This window comes from Gopherus evgoodei, unplaced genomic scaffold (assembly GCF_007399415.2).
Source record: "Gopherus evgoodei ecotype Sinaloan lineage unplaced genomic scaffold, rGopEvg1_v1.p scaffold_57_arrow_ctg1, whole genome shotgun sequence".
NCBI lineage: Eukaryota > Metazoa > Chordata > Testudines > Testudinidae > Gopherus > Gopherus evgoodei.
In genome coordinates, this window is record NW_022060078.1 from 179,482 (window position 1) to 201,003 (window position 21,522).

The 21,522-nt window shown below is 59.6% G+C and overlaps 2 protein-coding genes across 3 annotated transcripts in view; one reads left to right on the forward strand and one right to left on the reverse strand.

Moving 5' to 3' along the window:
- On the forward strand, positions 1-8,362 carry IMP4 (IMP U3 small nucleolar ribonucleoprotein 4). 2 transcript variants are annotated; one of them, XM_030547263.1, is made up of 9 exons: positions 2-145; positions 587-695; positions 1,407-1,490; positions 3,035-3,144; positions 3,416-3,548; positions 3,921-4,075; positions 4,363-4,457; positions 4,654-4,727; positions 7,918-8,362. In XM_030547263.1, exons 1-9 carry the CDS (start codon positions 143-145, stop codon positions 8,028-8,030), a joined length of 876 nt encoding a protein of 291 aa, XP_030403123.1. In that variant the 5' UTR covers positions 2-142; the 3' UTR covers positions 8,031-8,362. The 2 variants fall into 2 exon arrangements, with proteins under 2 accessions (XP_030403124.1, XP_030403123.1); XM_030547264.1 differs by lacking the exon at positions 587-695 and having other exon boundaries at positions 1-145.
- Positions 8,301-21,522, reverse strand: part of LOC115643338 (tyrosine-protein phosphatase non-receptor type 18-like) — a 22,432-nt gene continuing 9,210 nt past the window's right edge. The window contains exons 4-17 of the mRNA XM_030547245.1: positions 20,963-21,058; positions 16,881-16,919; positions 16,708-16,776; positions 16,259-16,321; positions 15,843-15,985; positions 14,793-14,859; positions 14,630-14,707; positions 14,423-14,506; positions 10,770-10,846; positions 10,052-10,320; positions 9,683-9,764; positions 9,361-9,388; positions 8,975-9,076; positions 8,301-8,742 (exon numbers count right to left, since the gene is read on the reverse strand). Coding sequence (XP_030403105.1) covers positions 8,317-8,742; positions 8,975-9,076; positions 9,361-9,388; positions 9,683-9,764; positions 10,052-10,320; positions 10,770-10,846; positions 14,423-14,506; positions 14,630-14,707; positions 14,793-14,859; positions 15,843-15,985; positions 16,259-16,321; positions 16,708-16,776; positions 16,881-16,919; positions 20,963-21,058 — 1,623 coding nt within the window. The 3' untranslated portion in view covers positions 8,301-8,316. The remainder of the gene's footprint in view (positions 8,743-8,974; positions 9,077-9,360; positions 9,389-9,682; positions 9,765-10,051; positions 10,321-10,769; positions 10,847-14,422; positions 14,507-14,629; positions 14,708-14,792; positions 14,860-15,842; positions 15,986-16,258; positions 16,322-16,707; positions 16,777-16,880; positions 16,920-20,962; positions 21,059-21,522) is intronic.

A 21,522-nucleotide genomic window follows, 5' to 3' on the forward strand; every position in this document is an offset into this window, starting at 1 on the left:
GCAAAACATCTCCCTGGCCCAGTTGAGCATCCCGCTCTCTGATAGGCCGGGAAGCCTGGGCCAATGAGAGGCCCCGGTGTTGGGCGGGTGGGTCCCCCACGTGTTGCAGGGGGAGCGCTGCGGGTCGCCAGGAGTTGGCGCCATGGTAGGGGGGCGAATTGGGTTTGTTATTGTAGGGTCGCTTGCGAGGGGGAGGGGCACAGGGGCTGGCACCCTCCACTCTGGGGGAGGGGGGGCAGTAGGGGGCTGGGTTAGTTATCGTAGGGTCGCTTGCGGGGCAGAGGCGGGCACCCCGGGGGGGGGGGTCCTGGGTCTCCTGGGTGCGGGGGGGTTGGGGGAGCAGCTCACCCCCCTTGGGGCTGGGGAGCTTGTGGGCGATTGGTGCTGCGACTCTCCGGCTTTGTTATTGTAGGGTCGTCTCTGCCTGGGAGGGCCCAGGTGCCCCCTGGGGAGTGGGGCGAGGCCTGGCGCTGTTGTAGGGTCTTCATGTGGGGCGGGCGGGGGCTGGTACCCGCTAGGGGAGAGGGAGCTCCCTGCCCCCCCATCTCTGTACTAACACCCCCCGCTCCCGGTGTGTCCCGCCCAGCTGCGCCGCGAGGCCCGGCTGCGCCGGGAGTATCTGTACCGGCGGGCGCAGGAGGATCGGATCCGCGCCACCGAGACCAAGAAGGAGCAACTCAGGCGGGCGCTGGACGGTACGGACCCTCACCCGGTGCCCCTCACTCCCGACTTGCAGCCCCCTTCTCTCCCCTCCCCGCGGTGCCCCTCACTCCCGACCTGCAGCCTCCTTCTCTCCCCTCTCCCCGGTGCTACTCACTCCCGACCTGCAGCCCCCCCCCTCCCCGGTGCCCCTCACTCCCGACCTGCAGCCTCCTTCTCTCCCCTCCCCCCGGTGCTCCTCACTCCCGACCTGCAGCCCCCCCTCTCCCCGGTTCCCCTCACTCCCGACCTGCAGCCCCGCCCTCTCCCCGGTGCCCCTCACTCCCGACCTGCAGCCTCCTTCTCTCCCCTCCCCGCGGGGCCCCTCACTCCCGACCTGCAGTCCCCTCCTCTCTCCCGGTGCCCCTCACTCCCGATCTGCAGTCCCCTCCTCTCTCCCGGTGCCCCTCACTCCCGACTTGCAGCCCCCTTCTCTCCCCTCCCCGCGGTGCCCCTCACTCCCGACCTGCAGCCTCCTTCTTTCCCCTCTCCCCGGTGCCCCTCACTCCCGACCTGCAGCCTCCTTCTCTCCCCTCCCCCCGGTGCCCCTCACTCCCGATCTGCAGTCCCCTCCTCTCTCCCGGTGCCCCTCACTCCCGACCTGCAGCCCCCTCCTGTCCTGAGGCGGCATTGGGGTAGAAGGACCAAGGAGGGGGATTTGAGTGGGGGGATTGTCTGGAATCTCAGTCTCTGACTCCTCCCTGCAGAGAATCGTCTGCTACCTCCGGAGCTGCGCCGGGAGGCTCTGGCACTGCAGAGGTCCATCGAGTTTGATGACCAAGGAGCAGAAGGTGAGTCTGGGGGGAGGGGGGGTTTCAGGGGGGAGGTGCCTTTCCTCCCCCCAAGCGAGGACCCCCCCCAACACCCTTGGTCAGCATTGTCCTGTGTCCTTCCTGACCCTTTGCTGCTCGTCTGCCCTGAAACATGGAGTGGGTCACCCCTGTTTGGACTCTCAGAGCCCCGTGGAGCCAGATGAAGCACAGACCCCACCCCTCCCCCGTGGGGCCAGATGGTGCCATGAGTGTCAGCCCCATAGACCCATTATCATGGCAGGGGGGCGGGGGTGGAGCTGGTGTTGGTCTCACACAGCCGAGCCAGTTAAACCCAGAGCTTCCGTGTCCAGTGTGGATAAAAAACAGATTGTTGTAGGTTTTTTTTAATTTGTGCCGGATTTTGGATGTTTTTCTTTTTAAAAATCCACCTGAAATTCCGACCGCCTCCGTTCAGGGCTGAACTCACTTGAATCTGGCATGGTCAGTTATGTTGTATTTAAAAACGTATATAACGGGCCAGAAAGCCCCGAACCAGGGGGTCGTTACTGGTACCCATTTGCTGAAGGCTTCCTCCCCCCATTTGCTCTGCGTCCGTCTATTCACCGAGCTCAGGTCAATGATAGCTTTGCCCCGGGTTGAAAAACCAATCAGGAGTTGCTTGGTTTCCTCTTCCCATCTCTGAATAAAACCTCGGTGGGAGAGGACGAGATCTACTAGCTCTAAAATCCCAAAGGACACACAGACTAGAAACAATCAGTTCAAATTAACTGATTACCACCAACGCTTCCTTTGTACAATAAATTCGGGCGTTTCAAATCCAAGCCATGTTTTAATCAATTTTTCACCCCTTTTATCCGGCCCTTCTAATAGGCTGGGCAGAATGTGATTTTTTTTTTGTAATTTCAGTGGATAATGTTGAGGATTATTCGTAAGCATTTTCCCTGATTTGTAGCTCTTTCAATTAGTTGCGCAAAACAATGGTTTTTACTTCTTTTTGTCCCCTCGAGCTTGAACTCTTTAAATCTTCATTTTGGGTTTCAAGCTTTTAAAAATCTTCTCTTCAAGTTTTCACTTGTGGGAATTGCTGGGGCATGAGGCGGGTCGGACAGGGATTATTTAACGACGGCAGAGGCTGATTATTGAAAAGTTAAAGTGTTTGAACTGTTAAAAGAGAAATTGTGAACGCCGCATGTCAAACCACCCAAAGGAAACAGCCTGAAATCCTGTTTGGATGCCTCTCTCTGCCGTGTTTTTCTTCCTTGACCGACCTCCGTGTTTTGGGTCCCGGCGGTGGACAGTGACATGGAGATATATGGACACAAATCGAACATGTCTGGGCTCGGTTTTAAAGTCATTTTCTTTCAGGAATGAAAAACCTCCAGGGCTGTTTTGTGTGTTTTTAATTGGATTCTGAGAAATTCGCCACCCCCTAGCGAGATTAAAAAATTAACCCCCCACCCCCCCCCACTCCATGTAAATGGGCCAGGCGTGGCCAGCCAGGGGCCAGGCGTGGCCAGCCAGGGGCCACGCCCCCACCGTTAACCCCTTGCCTCCTGCGGCAGGGCTGGTGACGCAGCAGGATGATGAGTATCGCTGGGCGGGCGTGGAGGACCCCAAGGTGATGATCACGACCTCACGTGACCCCAGCTCCCGCCTGAAGATGTTCGCCAAGGTACAGGACCTGGGTTTGTTATTATAGGGTCTCCCGGGGAGCGGCGTTCTCGGCAGGCTGGCATGGTTGTTGTAGGGTCTCCTGGGCACCGGTTTGTTTCTGCAGGGCCTCCCGGGGACTGGGGCTGGTGGGCAGAGCCGGTTTCGTTATTGTAAGGTCTCCTGGGGGCAGGGGGGCCGGCTGTGTTGTTGGTGAGCCATTTGAGGGAGAGGCAGGTCTGTTGTTCTAGGGTCTCTCTCACAGCCCCCACACTCCCCTCTCTCGGCGACAGGAGATGAAGCTGGTGTTGCCGGGCGCCCAGCGCATGAATCGGGGGCGACATGAGGTGGGGGCCCTGCTCCAGGCCTGCAAGGCCAACGGCGTCACGGACCTGCTGGTGCTGCATGAACACCGCGGGCAGCCGGGTGAGCCGGGGGGTGCTGTGGGGACTCCCCCCTCCCCTCTGTCTGTGGGAGCTGGGGGTGGGGTGAGGCCTGCTGGGGGGACTCCCCCTTCCCCTCTGTCTGTGGGAGCTGGGGGTGGGGTGAGGCCTGCTGGGGGGACTCCCCCTTCCCCTCTGTCTGGGCCTGCTGGCAGCCAGAGGGGGAGGGGCTGCCTTCCCTCTGTCTGGGATTCTGGAGGGGCTCCCCCTCTGCTGTTATTTCTAGGGGGTCCCCAAGGCGGGGGGGCTGCAGGGCCTTTTAGCTGGGGGCTGTGCTTTGTGGGGTTGATGAATGGGGGGGGGTGGAGGGCAGCTCCATCCCAGCCGCCCCTACTAACCGCCCCCCTCCTTCCAGACGGGCTGATCGTCTCTCACCTGCCCTTCGGCCCCACGGCGTTCTTCACCCTCTGCAACGTGGTGATGCGGCACGAAGTCCCCGACATCGGCACCATGTCCGAGGCCATCCCCCATCTGATCTTCCACAACTTCACCTCTCGCCTGGGCCAGCGGGTCAGCCAGGGGTGGCTGGGTCCTTGTCGGGTCTTCTGGGACTGTCTGGGCTGGCTGTATTATTGTAGGGTCTTCTGGGACTGCCCAGCCTGGCATTGTTATTGTAGGGTCTTCTAGGGCCTGGGGAAGCGGACAGAGACCACTTTGACATTGTAGGGTCTCTGGGGAATGTTTGTTGGCAGTGTGTTTATTGTAGGGTCTCCTGGGGGGCTTGTTGGTGTAGGGTCTCAATTCCCCCTTCCTTCCCCTCCCCCCCAAACCCAGCGCTTCTCGGTCTCTGCCCTCAGGTCTGCAGCATCCTCAAGTACCTCTTCCCGGTGCCCAAAGAGGACAGCAAGCGGGTCATCACCTTCGCCAACCAGGACGATTACATCTCCTTCAGGTGCCAGGCCTGCCCCATTGTGCAGCCACTTCTGGGGCGGGGCATCTGGGGAACAGCCACATATAACACCACACGGGGATGGCTGGGTGTGAGGACACCTGGGTTCTCTCCCAGCTCTGGGAGGGGAGGGAGGGCTGGCCGGGGGCTGGGAGCCAGGCCCACACTGGGTGACCCATCTCTCCTGGGCCCCCCGCAGGCACCACGTTTACAAGAAGTTGGACCATCGCAACATTGAGCTGTCTGAGGTGGGGCCGCGCTTCGAGATGAAACGTGAGTCACGTCTCTGGGGGCCCCGCATGAAAACATAACTTCCAGGCTGGGTCAGACCAAGGGTCCATCCAGCCCAGTGTCCTATCCTCTGATGGTGGCCAATGCCAGGTGCCCCAGAGGGAATGAACAGAACAGGGAATCATCGAGTGACCCATCCCCTGTCGCCCATTCCCAGCGTCTGGCAAACAGAGGCTGCGGACACCATCTGTGCCCAGCCTGGCTAGTAGCCACTGATGAACCTGTCCTCCATTAAATCATCTAGTTCTTTTCTGAACTCTGCTATAGTCTCGGCCTTCACGCCATCCTCCGGCAAGGAGTTCCACAGGTTGACTGTGTGTTGTGTGAAGAAATACTGCCTTGTTTGTGTTAAACCTGCTGCCTGTTCATTTCATTGGGGGACCCCTAGTTCTCCTGTTCTGGGAAGGAGTAAATAACACGTCCTGACTTACTTTCTCCGCACCAGTCATGAGTTTACAGACTCTCTCATATTCCCCCAAATCATCTTTTTTCCAAGCTGAAAACTCCCAGTCTGATTAATCTCTCCTCATACGGAAGCTGTTCCATCCCCCTCATCATTTTTGTTCCCCTTTTCTGAACCTTTTCCAATTCCAATCAATCTATTTTGAGATGGGGTGACATCTGCACGCAGTATTCATGGTGTGGGCGAACCACGGACTGATATAGAGGCAATAGGATATTTCCTATCTTATCTCTCCCTTTCCTAATGACTCCCAACCTTCTGTTCGTTTTTTGGCTGCCGCTGCGCATCGAATGGATGATTTCAGAGAACTCTCCACAGCGACGCCAAGATCTTTCCCGAGCGGTAACAGCTAATTCAGACCCATCATTGTGTACGGAGAGTTGGGATTCTGTTCTCTGATGTGCATCACTTTGCATTGATCAAAGTTGAATTTCATCTGCCACTTTCTTGCCCAGTCGCCCAGTTTGGTGAGATCCCTTTGTCGCTCTTCGCAGGCTGCCTGGGACTTAACTATCTTGAGCAGTTTTGTATCGTCTGCCAACTTTGCCACCTCCCTGTTCACCCCTTTTTCCAGATGGTTTATGAGGATGTTGACTGGGCCCAGCACAGACCCCTGGGGGACACAGTGTTTACCCCCCTTCCATTCTGAAAACTGACCATTTATTCCTACCCTTTGTTTCCTGTCTTTTCACCAGTTACCGACCCATGAGGAGACCTTCCCTCGTATCCCATGACACCTCACTTTGCTTAAGAGCCTTTGGTGAGGGACCTTGTCAAAGACTTTCTGGAAATCTAAGTACACTAGAACCACTGGATCCCCTTTGTCCACATGCTTGTTGACCCATCAAAGAATTCTAGTAGATTGATGAGGCGCGATTTCCCTTTACCAAAACCGTGTTGATTCTTCCCCAACAAATTATGTTCATCTCTGTGTCTGACAATTTGGTTCTTTACTAGAGTTTCAACCAATTTGCCCGGAATTGAAGTCAAGTTTACCAGCCTGTAATTGCTGGGATCACCTCTGGCGCCCTTTTTTGAAAATTGGTGTCACATTAGCTACCCTCCAGTCATTTGGTTCAGAAGCTAATTTAAATGATTGGTTACATACCATAGTTAGGTCCTGCAATTTCACATTGGAGTTCCTTCAGAACTCTTGGCTGAATCCCATCTGGACCTGGTGACTGGTTAGTTTATCAATTTGTTTCCAAACCTCTTCTAATGACACCTCCGTGTGGGACAGTTCCTCAGATTTGTCACCTAAAAAGACTCAGGTTTGGGAGTCTGCCTCACATCTGCAGCCATGAAGAGCGATGCAAAGAATTCATTTAGTTTCTTTGCAATGGCCTTATCATCCTTGAGTGCTCCCTTAGCACCTCGATCGGCCAGTGACCCCACTGCTTAGTTAACAACTTCCTGCTTCTGATTTACTTTAAAAATAATTTGCTGTTCTTTGGCTACACTTCATTTGGCAGCGTTTATGCTCCTTTCTATTTTCCTCACTAGGATTTAACGTCCACTTTTTAAAGGCTGCTTTTTGCCCCTCACTGTTCCTGTTACTTTGTTGTTTAGCCACGGTGGCTCTTTTTTGGTTCTCCTACTGTGTGTTTTTAAGTCGGGGGATACATTTTAAGTGGAGCCTCTGTTACAGTGTCTGTAAAACGTTTCCACGCCGCTTGCAGGGGTTTCACTCTTGGCGCCGAACCTTTCAATTCCCGTTCCACTAACTGCCTCGTTTTTGTGTAGTTCCCTTTTCTGAAATGAAACGCTGTCGGGTTGGGCCGTTCTGGTGTTTTTCCTGCCACAGGGATGTTAAATCTCATTAGATTATGGTCACTATTACCAAGCCATCCAGCTCCGGTCACCTCTTGGACCAGATCCTGTGTTCCAGTCAGGCCTAAATCAGGAATTGCCTCTTCTCTGGTGGGTTCCAGGCCCAGCTGCTCCAAGGAGGTCATTTCAGGTGTTAAGAAACTTTATCTCTGCCTCCCGTCCTGAGGGGACATGCCCCAGTCCATATGGGGGTAGTTGAAATCCCCATTACTGGGTTTTTTTATTTTTATGGCCTCTCTCGTCTCCCTGAGCATTTCAGTCACTGTCACCATCATGACCAGGCGGCTGGTACTATCCCTGCCGCTCTAGTCTTATTATTCAAGCATGGAGTTATAAGCCAGAGAGATTTCATGGGACAGTTTGGTTCGTTTAAGATTTTGAGTCTACGTTTTCTTTCACATCTAGTGCCGCTCTCCTGGCATGACTGGTTCTGTGCTTCTGCTATGTTCTGTCCCTTGGTATTACCGTGTCCCAGTGATTAGCCTCATTCCCCCTAGTTTCTGCGCTGCCTGTTAGATCAGTGTCCTCGCCGAATTCAAGGCACTCTGGTTCAGCCCCCTCTCCCCATCCCGCAACCCCAGGGGGGCCCCTTGTCGATTGTCTTCTTCCCAGCAGTTGCTGAATGACCCAGTTGTGGCAGCCTGGGTGGCCAGATGCACCCCAGAGCTGGTTTATAGCTCCCCCCAATGCCAGGGAGCCTTGCAGAATCAGGGGAAACTGAGGCACACATGGGCATCAAATGATAACAGAAAATTTGTCCCATCCTGCCCCTAACCCCCTGAATGATTGGGGCAGGGGACTCCCCGGCTTTGCCTGTCTCCCAGCAGCAGGTGCTTCCCAGGGGCACCTCGCTGACCCCTCACCCCTCCTTCGTTACAGTGTACATGATCAAGCTGGGCACGCTGGAGCAGGCAGCCACGGCCGACGTAGAGTGGCGCTGGCATCCTTACACCAACACGGCCCGCAAGCGGCAGTTCCTGAGCGCCAGCTAAGGGGCGCCCCCAGCCCAGAGCGTCCCCCTGCTCTGGTGGCCGCTGGGCTGCGCTCCGTCACGCTTGGACACAGGATGTGGAGCCCGTTCAGCCGGAGATTGCAGGGGAGCTCCCTCGTCGCTGGCTGGGAATTTAAGCCGGAGTCATTTTGGGCGTCGGAGTGCAAAGGCCGGGCCCCAACCCAGAGGGATGCCGCTGTCTCCAGCTGTGGTTTCAGGCCCCGGCCCCATGGGTATCGCCCTGCGGTGGAGGGGGAAGCACCAGCAGAGCTGTTGTTTTCACACTTTTATTTTTGTAGGGTCTGCGTTAATACACAGCTTAGTTCGACCCTTTGTCTGGTTTCTGCTGCTGTCTGTTCACGGCCATTCCCGTCTTGCCAGGGTAGAGCGACCAGGGCTCCCCAGGTTGAGAGGGGGCGGGCCCCCAAGTTGTGGGTCCTAGCTCGAGAGTTAATGGTGCTGTTCTTTACGACTCTCCCAGGGCCGGGGAGAGAACCCTGGAGTCCTGGCTGCCAGCCTGGTGTCAGTTGGTGGCGGTTCGCTCTGTGCCGGGGGGTGATGCTGGGGCCGTGGCTCGGCTGAGTCCATCTGGCCTTGGGGTGGGGGGGCACAGGTCCCAACACCTCCACCCACCCTACAGGCCCCCTAGAGCCTTGTCCACTCAGCTGGGGGGTCGCGGGGTCCTTTTGGCTTCCCAATGCGGAAGTTATAGCCTGGGGGAGGGAGAAACAATAATGAAGAGGGGGGGCCTTTACCTTCCCCCCACCCCCGGTCCAGACTCCCCAGATGCAAACTGCTGCTGGGTCCCAGGATTCCTGCGTCCCCTCCCCCTGGACTCTCCCCCATATCCCCAATCAGAGCCAGGGGCCTGCCTGCACTTCCCCCCCCCCCCCAATCCTGGAGGCTGCCCCCTACTGTACCCCTCCCCCCACACCCCTGTCCTACCGAGACCGTTGCCTGGGGAGGCGAGGGGGCTGCAGCCCCTTCCAGGGGAGGCATCCACGGCCTCGTAGCTGTCTGTAGACGCAAGGCGGGGGGAGCTGGAGGCTGGCGGAGAAGAAAACAATGAAGCCTCCCTGGCTCGTGTTAGGGCCGCCGCTGAGCTGCAGCCACCTCTGGGGTGGGACGGCTGGGGCCCAGCCACACACAACGCTGCACAGGGATGGCTCGGCCAGCGCAGAGCTGCAGCTGTGGCTGGGGAAGCCGTGCGCGCGAGGCCGTGATGAATGCCGCATGCACTTCGATTGCCAGGGTTTCCCATCCAGGTACCAAACTAGCCTCCCCCTGTAAGCTCTGGCCCTCCCCAGCCCCCCTGCACCCATCTCACTCACCCTTCTTCGGGGGAGATGCCACAAAACCCTGCAGATGAGATGGGGAAAAATGAGTGACAGGAGCTGGGAAGAGAACCCAGGAGTCCTGGCTCCCAGGCCCCCCGGCTCTTACCACCAGACCCCTACTCCCTTCCCGGGGAGGGGGAGAGAACCCAGGAGTCCTGGCTCCCAGCCCTGCTGCTCTAACCACCCAGCCCCACTCCCCTCCTAGAGTGGGGGAGGGAACCCTGGCATCCTGACTCCGAATCCTCACACACCCCCACACTGGCTTCCTCCGGCTGGGCAGAGGGCTGCTGGCCCATGGGGCGGGGGCAGAACTCACCGGGGTTTCATAGTGTGTAGCTGGGTCTTCCCGTGCCCAGGGCTGGGGCAGGGCGAAGGGGGGCCCTGGGGGCTGGCGTCACCTGGAGCAGAGAGATGGGCAGGGATCAGAGCATGGCCCCCCTGGACAGCTGGGGTCCCACCTCCCCGGGTCAGAGCCACCCCTGGACTCTTGGGTCAGAGCCATGGCCCTGGACTCCTGGGTCCCATCCCCCCCTCCAGATCAGACCCATGGTTCCTCCTGGCTCTGGATTCTGGGGTTCCACCCTGCCCCCCAAGATCAGATCTATGGTCCGTCCTGGCCCCAGCCTCCTGCCTCCCTACCCACATCAGACCCCTGGTCCCGAACTCCTGGGTCCCCTTGCTGTACCTGCACTGGTGGAGTGGGGGGTGTATTTGCAGCTGGGGCTGGGTGGCAGGCGTTTCACGGGGCTCCCAGGCAGGGAGTAGCTGGCCTGCAGACCCCCAAAGCCGCTGGGGTCGATGGAGGACCACTCGGGGCTGCCCCCGCCAGGCCTGGTCTCCTGGGAGGAGGCCACCGCCGGCCCACCCCCCCGCCGGAACTTGTTCACCACCGCGTAGGTGTCACTCATCTTGGGGGGCAGGTCCGGGGTAGGTTCGGATGGCACCGAGATGCTCCTGGGTGGAGGGGAGGAAGGGGGGGGTAGCACCACTGGCGACAGACATGCTCCACCCAAGGCCGAGCCAAGGAGAGAACCCAGGAGTCCGGCTCCCCTCCCCCGCCCGTCCTGTAACTAGTAGCCCTGGGGCTGGAGGGGGGGCAGGGGGAGCAGATACTCAGCACAGTCTATTTCTGGGAAACAGAAAGTAGCAAGCAAGCAGCCTGTCGGCTAATTGGAGGGGGGGGGTTGGGGAGGGAAGTGCTCAGAGCCCCCTCCTGGGCTGCAGCTAACACCCAGTGGGGTGTTAACTCTGATCCCTAATGACTACCCATTTCCAGGCTACATTGGCAGCTGCTGCAGTATTAAGGTGGTGGCTGCATCCCAGCTCTCCCCCGGCGGCGTTATGTGTGGCTGCTCCCCCTGCTGCCCCACCCCAGCGGTGGCTGCATCTGGCTGCTCACTCACCGTAAGATGCTGCTGTGTTTGTTGAGGGGCGCAGGGCGGCGCAGGGACACGGCGTCGTCGTACAGGGGCAGCTGGTTCTGCAGGGAGAGGAAGGGGTGAGCTGGGGAGGGGGGAGTCAGGGGTGGGGGAGAGACCTCCCAGCCTGGTGCTGACACCGGCTTTTCGTTTCCTCCCGCAGGAAGTGTGACAACGGGCTGCGGGTGCAGGGCCATTAACCCTGTCGGTGCCGGAGAGCGTGGCTGGGGGGAGGAACAGAGAGTGCCCCCCCACAGCCTCCACCCGGCCCCCCATCGCTCCACACACCAGCCCCTCTCCAGATGCACCCATCCAGGTGGCCGGTCCCAGGGCAGGGACTGGCTGGCTCGGGGGGCTGGGAATGGGGCATGGGGCCTGTCCCCTCCGGGGGCGCCGGCTCCCATCGGCCCCAGGGCAGGGACTGACTAGCTCGGGGGGGCAGGGAATGGGGCGTGGGGCCTGGGGCCTGTCCCCTCTGGGGGGCGCCAGCTCCCATCGGCCCCAGGGCAGGGACTGGCTGGCTCGGGGGTAGGGAATGGGGTGTGGGGCCTGTCCCCTCTGGGGGGGGGTGCCGGCTCCCATCGGCCCCAGGGCAGGGCCTGGGGGGCGGGGAATGGGGTGTGGGGCCTGTCCTCTCTGGGGGGGGGGGTGCCAGCTCCCATCGGCCCCAGGGCAGGGACAGGCAGGGAATGGGATGTGGGGCCTGTCCCCTCTGGGGGTGCTGGCTCCCATCGGCCCCAGGGCAGGGACTGGCTGGCTCGGGGGGCAGGGAATGGGGTGTGGGGCCTGTCCCCTCTGGGGGTGCTGGCTCCCATCGGCCCCAGGGCATGGACTGGCGGGCTCGGGGGGCAGGGAATGGGGTGTGGGGCCTGTCCCCTCTGGGGGGGTGCTGGCTCCCATCGGCCCCAGGGCAGGGACTGGCTGGCTCAGGGGGGCAGGGAAAGGGGCCTGTCCCCTCTGGGGGTGCTGGCTCCCATCGGCCCCAGGGCAGGGACTGGCTGGCTCGGGGGCAGGGAATGGGGAGTGGGGCCTGTCCCCTCTGGGGGCGCCGGTTCCCATCGGCCCCAGGGCAGGGACTGGCTGCCTCGGGGGGCAGGGAATGGTGCAGGGGCCTGTCCCCTCTGGGGGGCGCCAGTTCCCAAGCACTTTATGTTACCAGCTCGCCTATGAACCAAACTTGCAGGGTCTCAGCCCTGTGGGCTTCTTCCCTGTGGAGCCAGATGGGAGCTGGTGCCCCCCATAGGGGACAGGCCCCATTCTCCCCTCGCCCCCCCAGCAGAGATAATTCACAAGCCCTGAGCATGAGGCAGAAGCCAGGATATGGGGCTGGGGTCCAGGGCCTCTCCCAGTCCTTTCCTGCTCCACCTTTCAGCCTTATGGGGGGAGGGATGGGGAAGGGAGGGGAACTAACCCCCCCTTGCCAGTCCTGCCCCCTGCCCGCCTCCTCGACTGCTCCAGACCCCCCTGCACTCCGGATCTCTTCCTGCCCAACTGCTCCAGCCTGCCCCCCAGCCCTCCCCCACCAATTGCCCCCGCACCTCCCCCAAGTGCACCCACTGATTCACACTCTTCCCCCTGAGACCCTTCGGGCCCCCAGGATCCAGACCCCCCCAGTACCGCACAGGCCGACGGAGCTGTTTACACCGGGGCTGAATCGAAAGGGGAAGGAAGGCGCATGGGACTTCCTCAAGTTGGGGGAGGGGCCCGGGGGGCTGGACCTGGGGGAAAATCAGGCTGGGGGGGAGGAGAAATGGGGGGTGCTCGGAGATGGGGGGGATGAGGGCTAGATCGCAGGGGGGGATCATAACCGGGTTAGAGTTCGTGTCCCTGCACCCCCCACTGGAGGGGACGGGTCCTGCGGCGGGGTGTGTGTGTGTGTCCCTGTCCCTGTCCCTGCGCCCCAGCTGGAGGGGACAAGCCCTGGGCCGTGTGTGTCCCTGCGCCCCCCACTGGAGGGAACGGGCCCTGCAGTGTGTGTGTGTGTGTGTGTGTGTGTGTGTGTGTGTGTCCCTGCGCCCCCTGCTGGAGGGGACAAGCCCTGCACTGTGTGTGTGTCCCTGTCCCCGCGCCCCTGCTGGAGGGGACAAGCCCTGGGCCGTGTGTGTCCCTGCGCCCCCCACTGGAGGGAACGGGCCCTGCAGTGTGCGTGTGTGTGTGTGTGTGTGTGTCCCTGCGCCCCCTGCTGGAGGGGACAAGCCCTGCACTGTGTGTGTGTCCCTGTCCCCGCGCCCCTGCTGGAGGGGACAAGCCCTGGGCCGTGTGTGTCCCTGCGCCCCCCACTGGAGGGAACGGGCCCTGCAGTGTGTGTGTGTGTGTGTGTGTGTGTGTGTGTGTGTGTGTGTCCCTGCGCCCCCTGCTGGAGGGGACAAGCCCTGCACCCTCTGCGCGCGCGTGTGTGTGTGTGTGTGTGTGTGTGTGTGTGTGTGTCCCTGCACTTCCTGCTGGAGAGGATAGACCCTGCACTATGTGTGTCCCTGCGCCCCCTGCTGGAGGGGACAAGCCCTGCACTGTGTGTGTGTCCCTGTCCCCGCGCCCCTGCTGGAGGGGACAAGCCCTGGGCCGTGTGTGTCCCTGCGCCCCCCACTGGAGGGAACGGGCCCTGCAGTGTGCGTGTGTGTGTGTGTGTGTGTGTCCCTGCGCCCCCTGCTGGAGGGGACAAGCCCTGCACCCTCTGCGTGTGTGTGTGTCTCCCTGCGCTTCCTGCTGGAGAGGACAGACCCTGCACTGTGTATATCCCTGCGCCCCCTGCTGGAGGGGACATGCCCTGTGGTGGGGGGTGGTGTGTGTGTGTGTGTCCCTGCGCCCCCTGCTGGAGGGGATGGGCCCTGCACCATGTGTGTCCCTGCACCCCCTGCTGGAGGGGATGGGTCCTGTGCCATGTGTGCCCCTGCGCCCCCTGCTGGAGGGGACAAGCCCTGCGCTCTGTGTGTGCGTGTGTGTGTGTGTGTGTGTGCGTGCGTGTGTGTCCCTGCGCCCCCTGCTGGAGGGGACGGGCCCTGCGCTCTGTGTGTGTGTGTGTGTCCCCCTGTGCCACCTGCTGGAGGAGACGGGCCCTGCGCTGTGTGTGTCCCTGCGCCCCCTGCTGGAGGGGACGAGCCCTGCGCTCTGTGTGTGTGCGCGTGCGTGTGTGTCCCTGCGCCCCCTGCTGGAGGGGATGGGCCCTGCGCTGTGTGTGTGTGTGCATGTGCATCTGTGTCCCTGTGCCCCCTGCTGGAGGGGCCAAGCCCTGCACTCAGTGTGTGTCCCCCTTTGCCCCCTTCTGGAGGAGACGGGCCCTGCGCTGTGTGTGTCCCTGCGCCCCCTGCTGGAGGAGATGGGCCCTGCGCTGTGTGTGTGTGTGTGTGTCCCTGTGCCCCCTGCTGGAGGGGCCAAGCCCTGCACTCAGTGTGTGTGTGTGTGTGTGTCCCTGCACCCCCTGCTGGAGGGGATGGGCCCTGTGCTGTGTGTGTGTGTGTGTGTGTGTGTGTGTGTCCCTGCGCCCCCTGCTGGAGGGGACGGGCCCTGCGCTCTATGTGTGTGTGTGTGTGTCCCTGTGCCCCCTGCTGGAGGAGATGGGCCCTGCGCTGTGTGTGTCCCTGCACCCCCTGCTGGAGGGGATGGGTCCTGCGCCGTGTGTCCCTGCCCCGGGGCCCTCTCACCTCCTTGAGGGTCTCGTACTTGGCGGTGGCCAGGGCTGAGCGGAACATCTCGGCCACGGCGTGGAACAGGAACTCGTACTGCTCCTGTCAGACAGAGGGGACACGGCCGTGTTAGGGGAGTGGGGGCTCCCAGCGTCCCCAGCCCCACCTCACCCCGCAGGGGGCGCTGTGTGGGCGTCCGACGGAGGGGAACCGGGCGGGACTCACCAGCGTCTGGACGGCCGACGGTCTCTGCTTTCTCATCGCTAGGACGATGTCGAAAATGCTGAAATTCGGGGGGATGCTCTGAAAAACAGGAGAAGACTGGCGAGTCTGGCAGGGGGCAGCCATGGGTCGGACACACGCCCACGCCCACGGACACGCGCAGTACCTGTTGGAGGAGGAGGTGTCTCACGTGCTCCAAGATGCAGATCACTCCAGTCCGGCCACAGCCAGCGCTGCCAGGGGGAGGGAGCGGGAAGGAAATGAGTGAAAAACAATTCCCTCACAGCCCCCCAATCAAATCCCTCTTGGAGGTGAAGGGGCCCTTCCCCACACACACTGCCTGTGGGTGTTAACTCTGAAACCTAATGGCTACGGCTACAATCTTGATGCATCGCTGGTGTACGTTCACTCTGAAACCTAATGACCAGAGTTAAGATTCAAATCCATCTTTGGTAGGTGTTCACTCTGAACCCTAATGACTGACAGTATAGGTTTCAGCAGACACCATCCACCTAGATGGCTGGATTGTTCACTCTGAAGCCTAATGACTGGTGTTTCACTAAGGTCATGGTTTGTCTCAGCATGGCTGTTAGCTGTGAACCCTAATAATTATGTTTTTAAAAGGGGCTATAGCTCATCTCAACAAGGCCGTTAACTCTGAAGCCTAATGATTGTGTTTCAAATGGGGACATAGCTCATTTCAGTCTGACCATTACTTCTGAAATATAACAACTGGGGCTGAGATAGGGACACTTTGACATGGATCCTAAAACTCAAGGTTTAAATGAGGGTGTGGTGTGTTGAACCGCGACTGTTAAGTTGGAACCCTAATGTTTGGTGTTAAATGGGGACTTGATTCATTTTGACATCGGTGTAAACTCTGGATGCTAATGATCATTGTTTGGGTGGGACTCTGTCCATCTCTGTGCGTTCACTCTGAACCCTACCGCTGGCCATTCAACGACTGCTCTGCGCCATTTCTGAGGTTGCAGAAAGGGGGCGGTGTTCATGGCAGAGGGAGGCAGTCGGGGTGGGGTTTGGTTTGTGGGAGGGGCTTCTTTGAGGGTGGGGCTTAATTTCTTCTAGCAGACCCAGGCTATGAAGACTGCTGTCTCTCTCCATCCCGGTTGAGGGGCTAATGGGGACCACTGGGCCCTCCCTCCACTCATCCCCTGCTGACCCCCCCACCCCTCTGCCACAGCACAGTGCCCCCTACCTGCAGTGCACGCAGATGGGAGCTGAGTCGTCCCCCTGTTTCAATCGCATGTGCTCAATCATCTCCAGGAAATGGCTGTAATTGTCCGGGATCCCGCGGTCCGGCCAGGCCACGTACTGGAAATGGGTGAGGGGCCGCTCCTCCTGGGGAGGGAATTACTAGCATCGGCCCTGCTCCACATGCCACGGTGCCACCAGTGCCCACCCCTGCTGGGGGAGAGCACCCCTTGCCCAGCCCCCCACAGCACAGCGCCCCCCAGTGCCCACCCCTGCTGGGGGAGAGTGCCCCCTGCCCAGCCCCACACCCCACTCCCCACAGCAGAGCGCCCCCCAGTGCCCATCCCTGCCAAGCGAGAGCACCCGCTGCCCAGCCCCCCACCCCACTCCCACAGCATGATGCCCCCCCAGCTCACTGACGTTCTGGAAGCTGACGCTCAGCGTGCGGACTATCACGTCTGGATTCAGCTCCTGCTCCTTGATCTGAGAGACAGAGACAAGCCGAGCGGCAGACAGAGGCTTCAGGGGGTGCTGACATTGCAGGGTTATGAAACGCCTTTCATGTCTCTATACAGAAGCACAGCTGCAGCCACCTCTGGGTGAGGTGAGGAACAGCTGAGGAATAGCTGCATATAACGCTGCACAGAGACCGATCATCTGGAGCGGAGCTGCAGCCACCTCTGGGGTGGGGCAGCTGAGGAACAACCACACATAACACCACACAAGGAGGGCTTGCCCAGAGCTGAGATGCAGCCACCTCTGGGGCAGGATGGAGTTGCCCAGCAGCAGTCTGGGACAGGAAGTGAAGGGGAGTTTTGTCTCTCTCCTGGAGAGCCCCCCAGGCTGCCCCTGCAACTCCTCCTTGGTACCTGGACGATGGAGAAGGGCCCAATTTGCAGCAGTTCTTGCTTCAGCGGCCAGTAGCGTTCACACTTTTTCTAAGGAGGGAAAGTCAGTTCACGGAGAGTCCGTGGGGGTCACCCCCCAGACTCTCTCCACAGCCAGGGGATGGGGGTGGGCAAGGATTGGCCCCCACACTTACCTTCCCCATCTCCACCTCCCGACAGGCCATGGCAATTACCTGGAAGGAAGGAAGGGAATGAAACAGTTAGGAAAAGAATGCGAGAAGGATCATGCTCCAAACAGTACCTGGCTGGGCTGGAATAGAGAACCCAGCATCCTGGGTCCCAGCACCCCACACACACAACCCACTAGACCCCATTCCTCTCCCAGAGCACGGGAGAGAACCCAGGAGTCCTAGCTCCCCTTGGCACCCCCCCCCACACACACAGAGAGTTCTTTGCAAACAGCTCTCACCTGAGCCCTGACAAACTCACAACAGCCGGCCCACGTCCTGCAGGGTCGTTACCCCCCCAAGAGTAACGTGGGGGGGGCCGTTTCAGAAAGCCCCTAACTTCTCAAAATTCATCCCTATGCAAGCGGGACTATTTCAGGAGGAACAGATTTAGCTGGGAGCCTGGCTCTCTGGCCTTGGGGTAGCAGTTCATCTGCAGAAGACACCGGATCTTGGTCCATTTGAATCAGCAGCAGGACCCAGTTAAATTTCCGACCCTTTCCTGGCCTGTTCTGCTCCCAGGCTGCAGTTACACAAAGGTGTATCCAGGAGTGGGACAGCTCGTCAGGCACTGAGATGCAGCCACCTCTGAGGCGGGGTGGCTGGGGAACAGCCGCACATAACGCCACACAGGGATGGCTCGCCTGGCACTGAGATGCAGACACCTCTGGGGTGGGGTGGCTGGGGAATAGCCGCACATAACACCATGCAGGGATCGCTTTGTCCGGTGCTGAGATGCAGCCACCTCTGGGGCGGGGCTGCTGCGGACTAGCCACGCAGCGCTAGCAGAATGGGACTGTCTTCATTTTGTAAGCTCAAAAGCTCGTCTCTCTCCCCAGCAGAAGTTGGGCCAATAAAGGCTCTTGTCTCTCTCATGCCAGGGAAGGAAATTTATCGATGAGCCGGAGCCGGAGTGACGCTCAGATAGTCTTGGGCAACTCATTGAGTCTTATTTTTGTTTTCTCAACTTGTAAATGTTCCTTTTTGCTGAGAGGATTTTACCTCTGTTTGCTGTAACTTTGAACCTAAGGCTAGAGGGGGTTCCTCTGGGCTATATGAATCTGAGTACCCTGTAAAGTATTTTCCATCCTGATTTTACAGAGATGATTTTTACCTTTCTTTCTTTAATTAAAAGCTTTCTTTTTAAGAACCTGATTGATTTTTCCTTGTTTTAAGATCCAAGCGGATTGGATCTGAACTCACCAGGAATTGGTGGGGGAAAGGAGGGGGGAATGGTTAAATTCTCCTTGTGTTAAGATCCAAGGGGTTGGACCAGTGTTCACCAGGAACTTGGTGAAAAAGCCTCTCAAGGCTGCCCAGGGAGGGGAAGGTTTTGGGGGGACTGGAAGTGTTCCAGACACTGAAATTTCTGGATGGTGGCAGTGTTACCAAATCTAAGCTAGTAATCAAGCTTAAAAATGTCCATGCAGGTCCCCACATCTGTACCCTAAAGTTCAGAGTGGGAGAGGAACCTTGACAGCAGGAAACACAGAAGGTGCTCGCAGGATTTCAGGAGATGATCGAGCTTCAGCTCCAGGCCTGGCTTTCGGGCCCCGGCTAGTGAACCGGCGGCGCGGAATTCTGCCGTGAAAAGCCTCGTACGTCGGCTTCAACGCGGTCTCGATGGCTCGGATGGGATGAAAAGACGGAGGCCATCCTGATTCCACGCCCAGGAGGCCTCTGCATGGCTGCGAGCTTCCTAAAGTGCCGAGGCAGCGCACGTGGGATCCTGGACCGGCATTGTAGGGAGACAAACGAGTGTGCGGGCAGTTACTGGTGAAAGTGATGCATAAAGCCACTTGTCACACAAGGCCGCCCCGCGGGCCACGTGGCAAGTGTTATCCCTGCAGCTTCTGAGCCGTGCCAAGAGCTGCAAAGCCCTTGGATTCTGCAAAAGCTGTGGGAGGTTGGAATCGACTTCAGAAGGTCATGTAGTCCAACCCCCTGCTCAAAGCAGGGCCACTCCCCACACAGATTTTTACCCCAGTTCCCTACATGGCTCCCTCAAGGATTGAACTCATAGCCCTTAGTTTAGCAGGCCAATGCTCAAACCACTGAGCTATCCCTCCCTCGTAGCAGCTGTCCTATCACCAGCAAATTTCTGGGAGTGGGTGGCATCCACACGGGCACCTGTCCTGGTCCTGGCACGGGTCCTTCTCTTCGCCAGCACTCTGTGGGATGGAATTTGGGGCCTAGAGGCTGTCAGAACACCACAGCCTGGTCTTTCACCGATGTGACCGTGCAAATTCTGCCCAGTGGGTATCTATGTACTTAGCGGAGAGGAACCAGCTCCGACTTGAAGGGTTCAATCGGGTAGACCCGTCGAGCCCTGCAAATCCACAAATATCCGCCTCTGTGGATGTGGACACCTGCACAAATTTTATACCCCGGCAGGGCTCTAGAGATCTGGAGCACTCCCAAGTGTGGCGAGAAAAGCAAAGGACTTGGAGGTCTCCCAGGACCTAGCAGCGCTCAGCAGACAGGCTCTCTCACCCAGGGCTGCTGGGGGAGGCAAGTGGGGCAATTTGTCCCAGGCCCCACAGTGGCCCCCATGAGAATATAGTATTCTATAGTATTGCAACTTTTTTTTATGGAAAGGGTCCCCAAAATTGCTTTGTCCCAGGCCCCCTGACTCCTCTGGGTGGCCCTGCTTTCCCCTGTAACACACGTGCCCAAACCAGAAAATCGTTCAGCCTTGGGCTCAGTCACCAAACGCCTCGCAGCCAGGAAGCCCCACCGGCGGGAAAGCAGCGCTGCCCCGTGGCTGAAAATGAACCAGGTCACGACACCTCTGAGTATTCGCGGCGCAGGATTTGGCTGCGCAGACCCGTTCAGGAAACTCTGCTGAATGCAGAAAGATTTGGCCCGGAGCCACTGAATATCCTTGTGTGGGAAACGGCTGGTGACAGCAAAGGGGCAGGGGGGGAAGCACCCACACCAAATTCTGTGGCCCACCGGAAAAGACGAGGGGCAGGACCCTATGACATTAGATTGGCCCAGCTCCGTCGCCGGGGTCTGCGCAAGGAACGATGCGACAGACGCGCTCCGAAGCCAATCGGGAAAATCACTGGGGACAGACCTGTTCTGCTCCTTGGCCCATCCTGGAAATACACCTGATTCGGCGTGCTGCTTCTCCGCCCAGCTCCGAGGCCACCCTCCGTGACACCCAGATCCGGGGCCTCGAAGAAGCCAGCTGTGGACACGCGTGAGACGCGAGCTGACCTTGCAGAGGTGGGCTGAGAGGCTGCGATACGGTTTCCTGTATTGCTGGGCGCAGCAAGAAATCGGCTTGGAGAACATCCCCGGAGAAACGTGAGTGGCTAAAGAAACTTGCAGGAGGACGATCTACGGAGGGAAACCGGCCTCTCCGCAAGAAAGGTCACCGGCACCGATCCCACGCCACCCGTGGGCTGGACCACACGCAATGGAGAAGCAGCACCCACACGAGTATCCCTGGAGCCGATCCCCGGTGGCAGTGCGGAAATTGCAAACTGTGGATCTGTCTGGAGGCGCAAATCACAACGCCAGAGGCATGGAGAGGGCACATGGGCGCACACTGCAGCCTGAAACTGCAAGGGGTACCCCGCACACACAGGAACTGTTAAATTACACCTGTCTGAACCACGTGCGGGATGTATCGTGTTTGTAGCGGAAAACATGCTTAAATTACGCCTGTCTTATTACTTATGTCTTATTTGATAGAAAACCTGCCCCGGCTGGTGAAGGAGAGAAGATTTCGTGCTCCGCAGGGAGTCGGCCAAGCGGGGACCGATCGTTTAGAGGGAGCAGTTCACAGACAGCGTAAGAGCCTTTGAAGTGGGAGAAACCCTCGTTCTGGGTCGGTTTGCAGGGGAAATCCCCTCAGGATCGCGGGCTGTTTGGGGTGCACACTGCAGCTTTGGAGGTACAGAATCTGGGACTGGGCTGGCCTGGCCCAGAGGAGCGTGCGTGGGTGGCTGAAAGGCCGGGGGTGTCAGGGTGCTGGCGCCCAGCTCCGGGGCTGAGCAGGTGACTGCCAGGCCTGGGACCCCGAGGAGCGTTACACCCACCTTCACCTCGTACTCCCAAATCATGCGCCAGAAATCCAGGACGGTGTGAGGCAGCGGCCCCTGGGTCGCGATGTAGCATCGCTTGTTATTTACCCCCTGGCAGGAGACCAAGGGGAGAAATAAGTCACCAGCACGGCAGCGCCGCCCACTGACCGCCCCCCCCCCGCAGCACAGCACCCCCTGCTGAGCCCCCCATCTGCCTCCTGCAACTCAGCGCCCCCTGCTGAGCCCCCCACCCATTCCCCGCTGAGCACCTTGTCCGCCCTCTGCTGAGCCCCCCATCTGCCCCCTGCAGCCCATTGCCCCCTGAGGCCCTGCCCCCCCTTGCTGCCCGGTGCCCCCCTGCTGAGCCCCTGCCCCCCCGCAGCCCAGTGCCCCCCGCTGAGCCCCCATCCCCCTGCAGCCTAGCACCCCCTGCTGAGCTCCCGCCCATCCCCTGCAGCCCAGTGCCCCCTGATGAATTCCCTGCCCAACCCCTGCAGCCCAGTGCCCCCCGCTGAGCCCCCACCCTGCCCCCTGCTGAGCCCCCATTTCCCCCCTGCAGCCCAGTGCCCCCTGCT

Bases quoted from the DNA above. Each gene is read 5' to 3' on its own strand.
- IMP4 (XM_030547263.1), top strand. The intron at 4,458-4,653 runs GTGCCAGGCCTG...GGCCCCCCGCAG, and splicing joins GACGATTACATCTCCTTCAG to GCACCACGTTTACAAGAAGT. The intron at 4,728-7,917 runs GTGAGTCACGTC...CCTTCGTTACAG, and splicing joins GCCGCGCTTCGAGATGAAAC to TGTACATGATCAAGCTGGGC.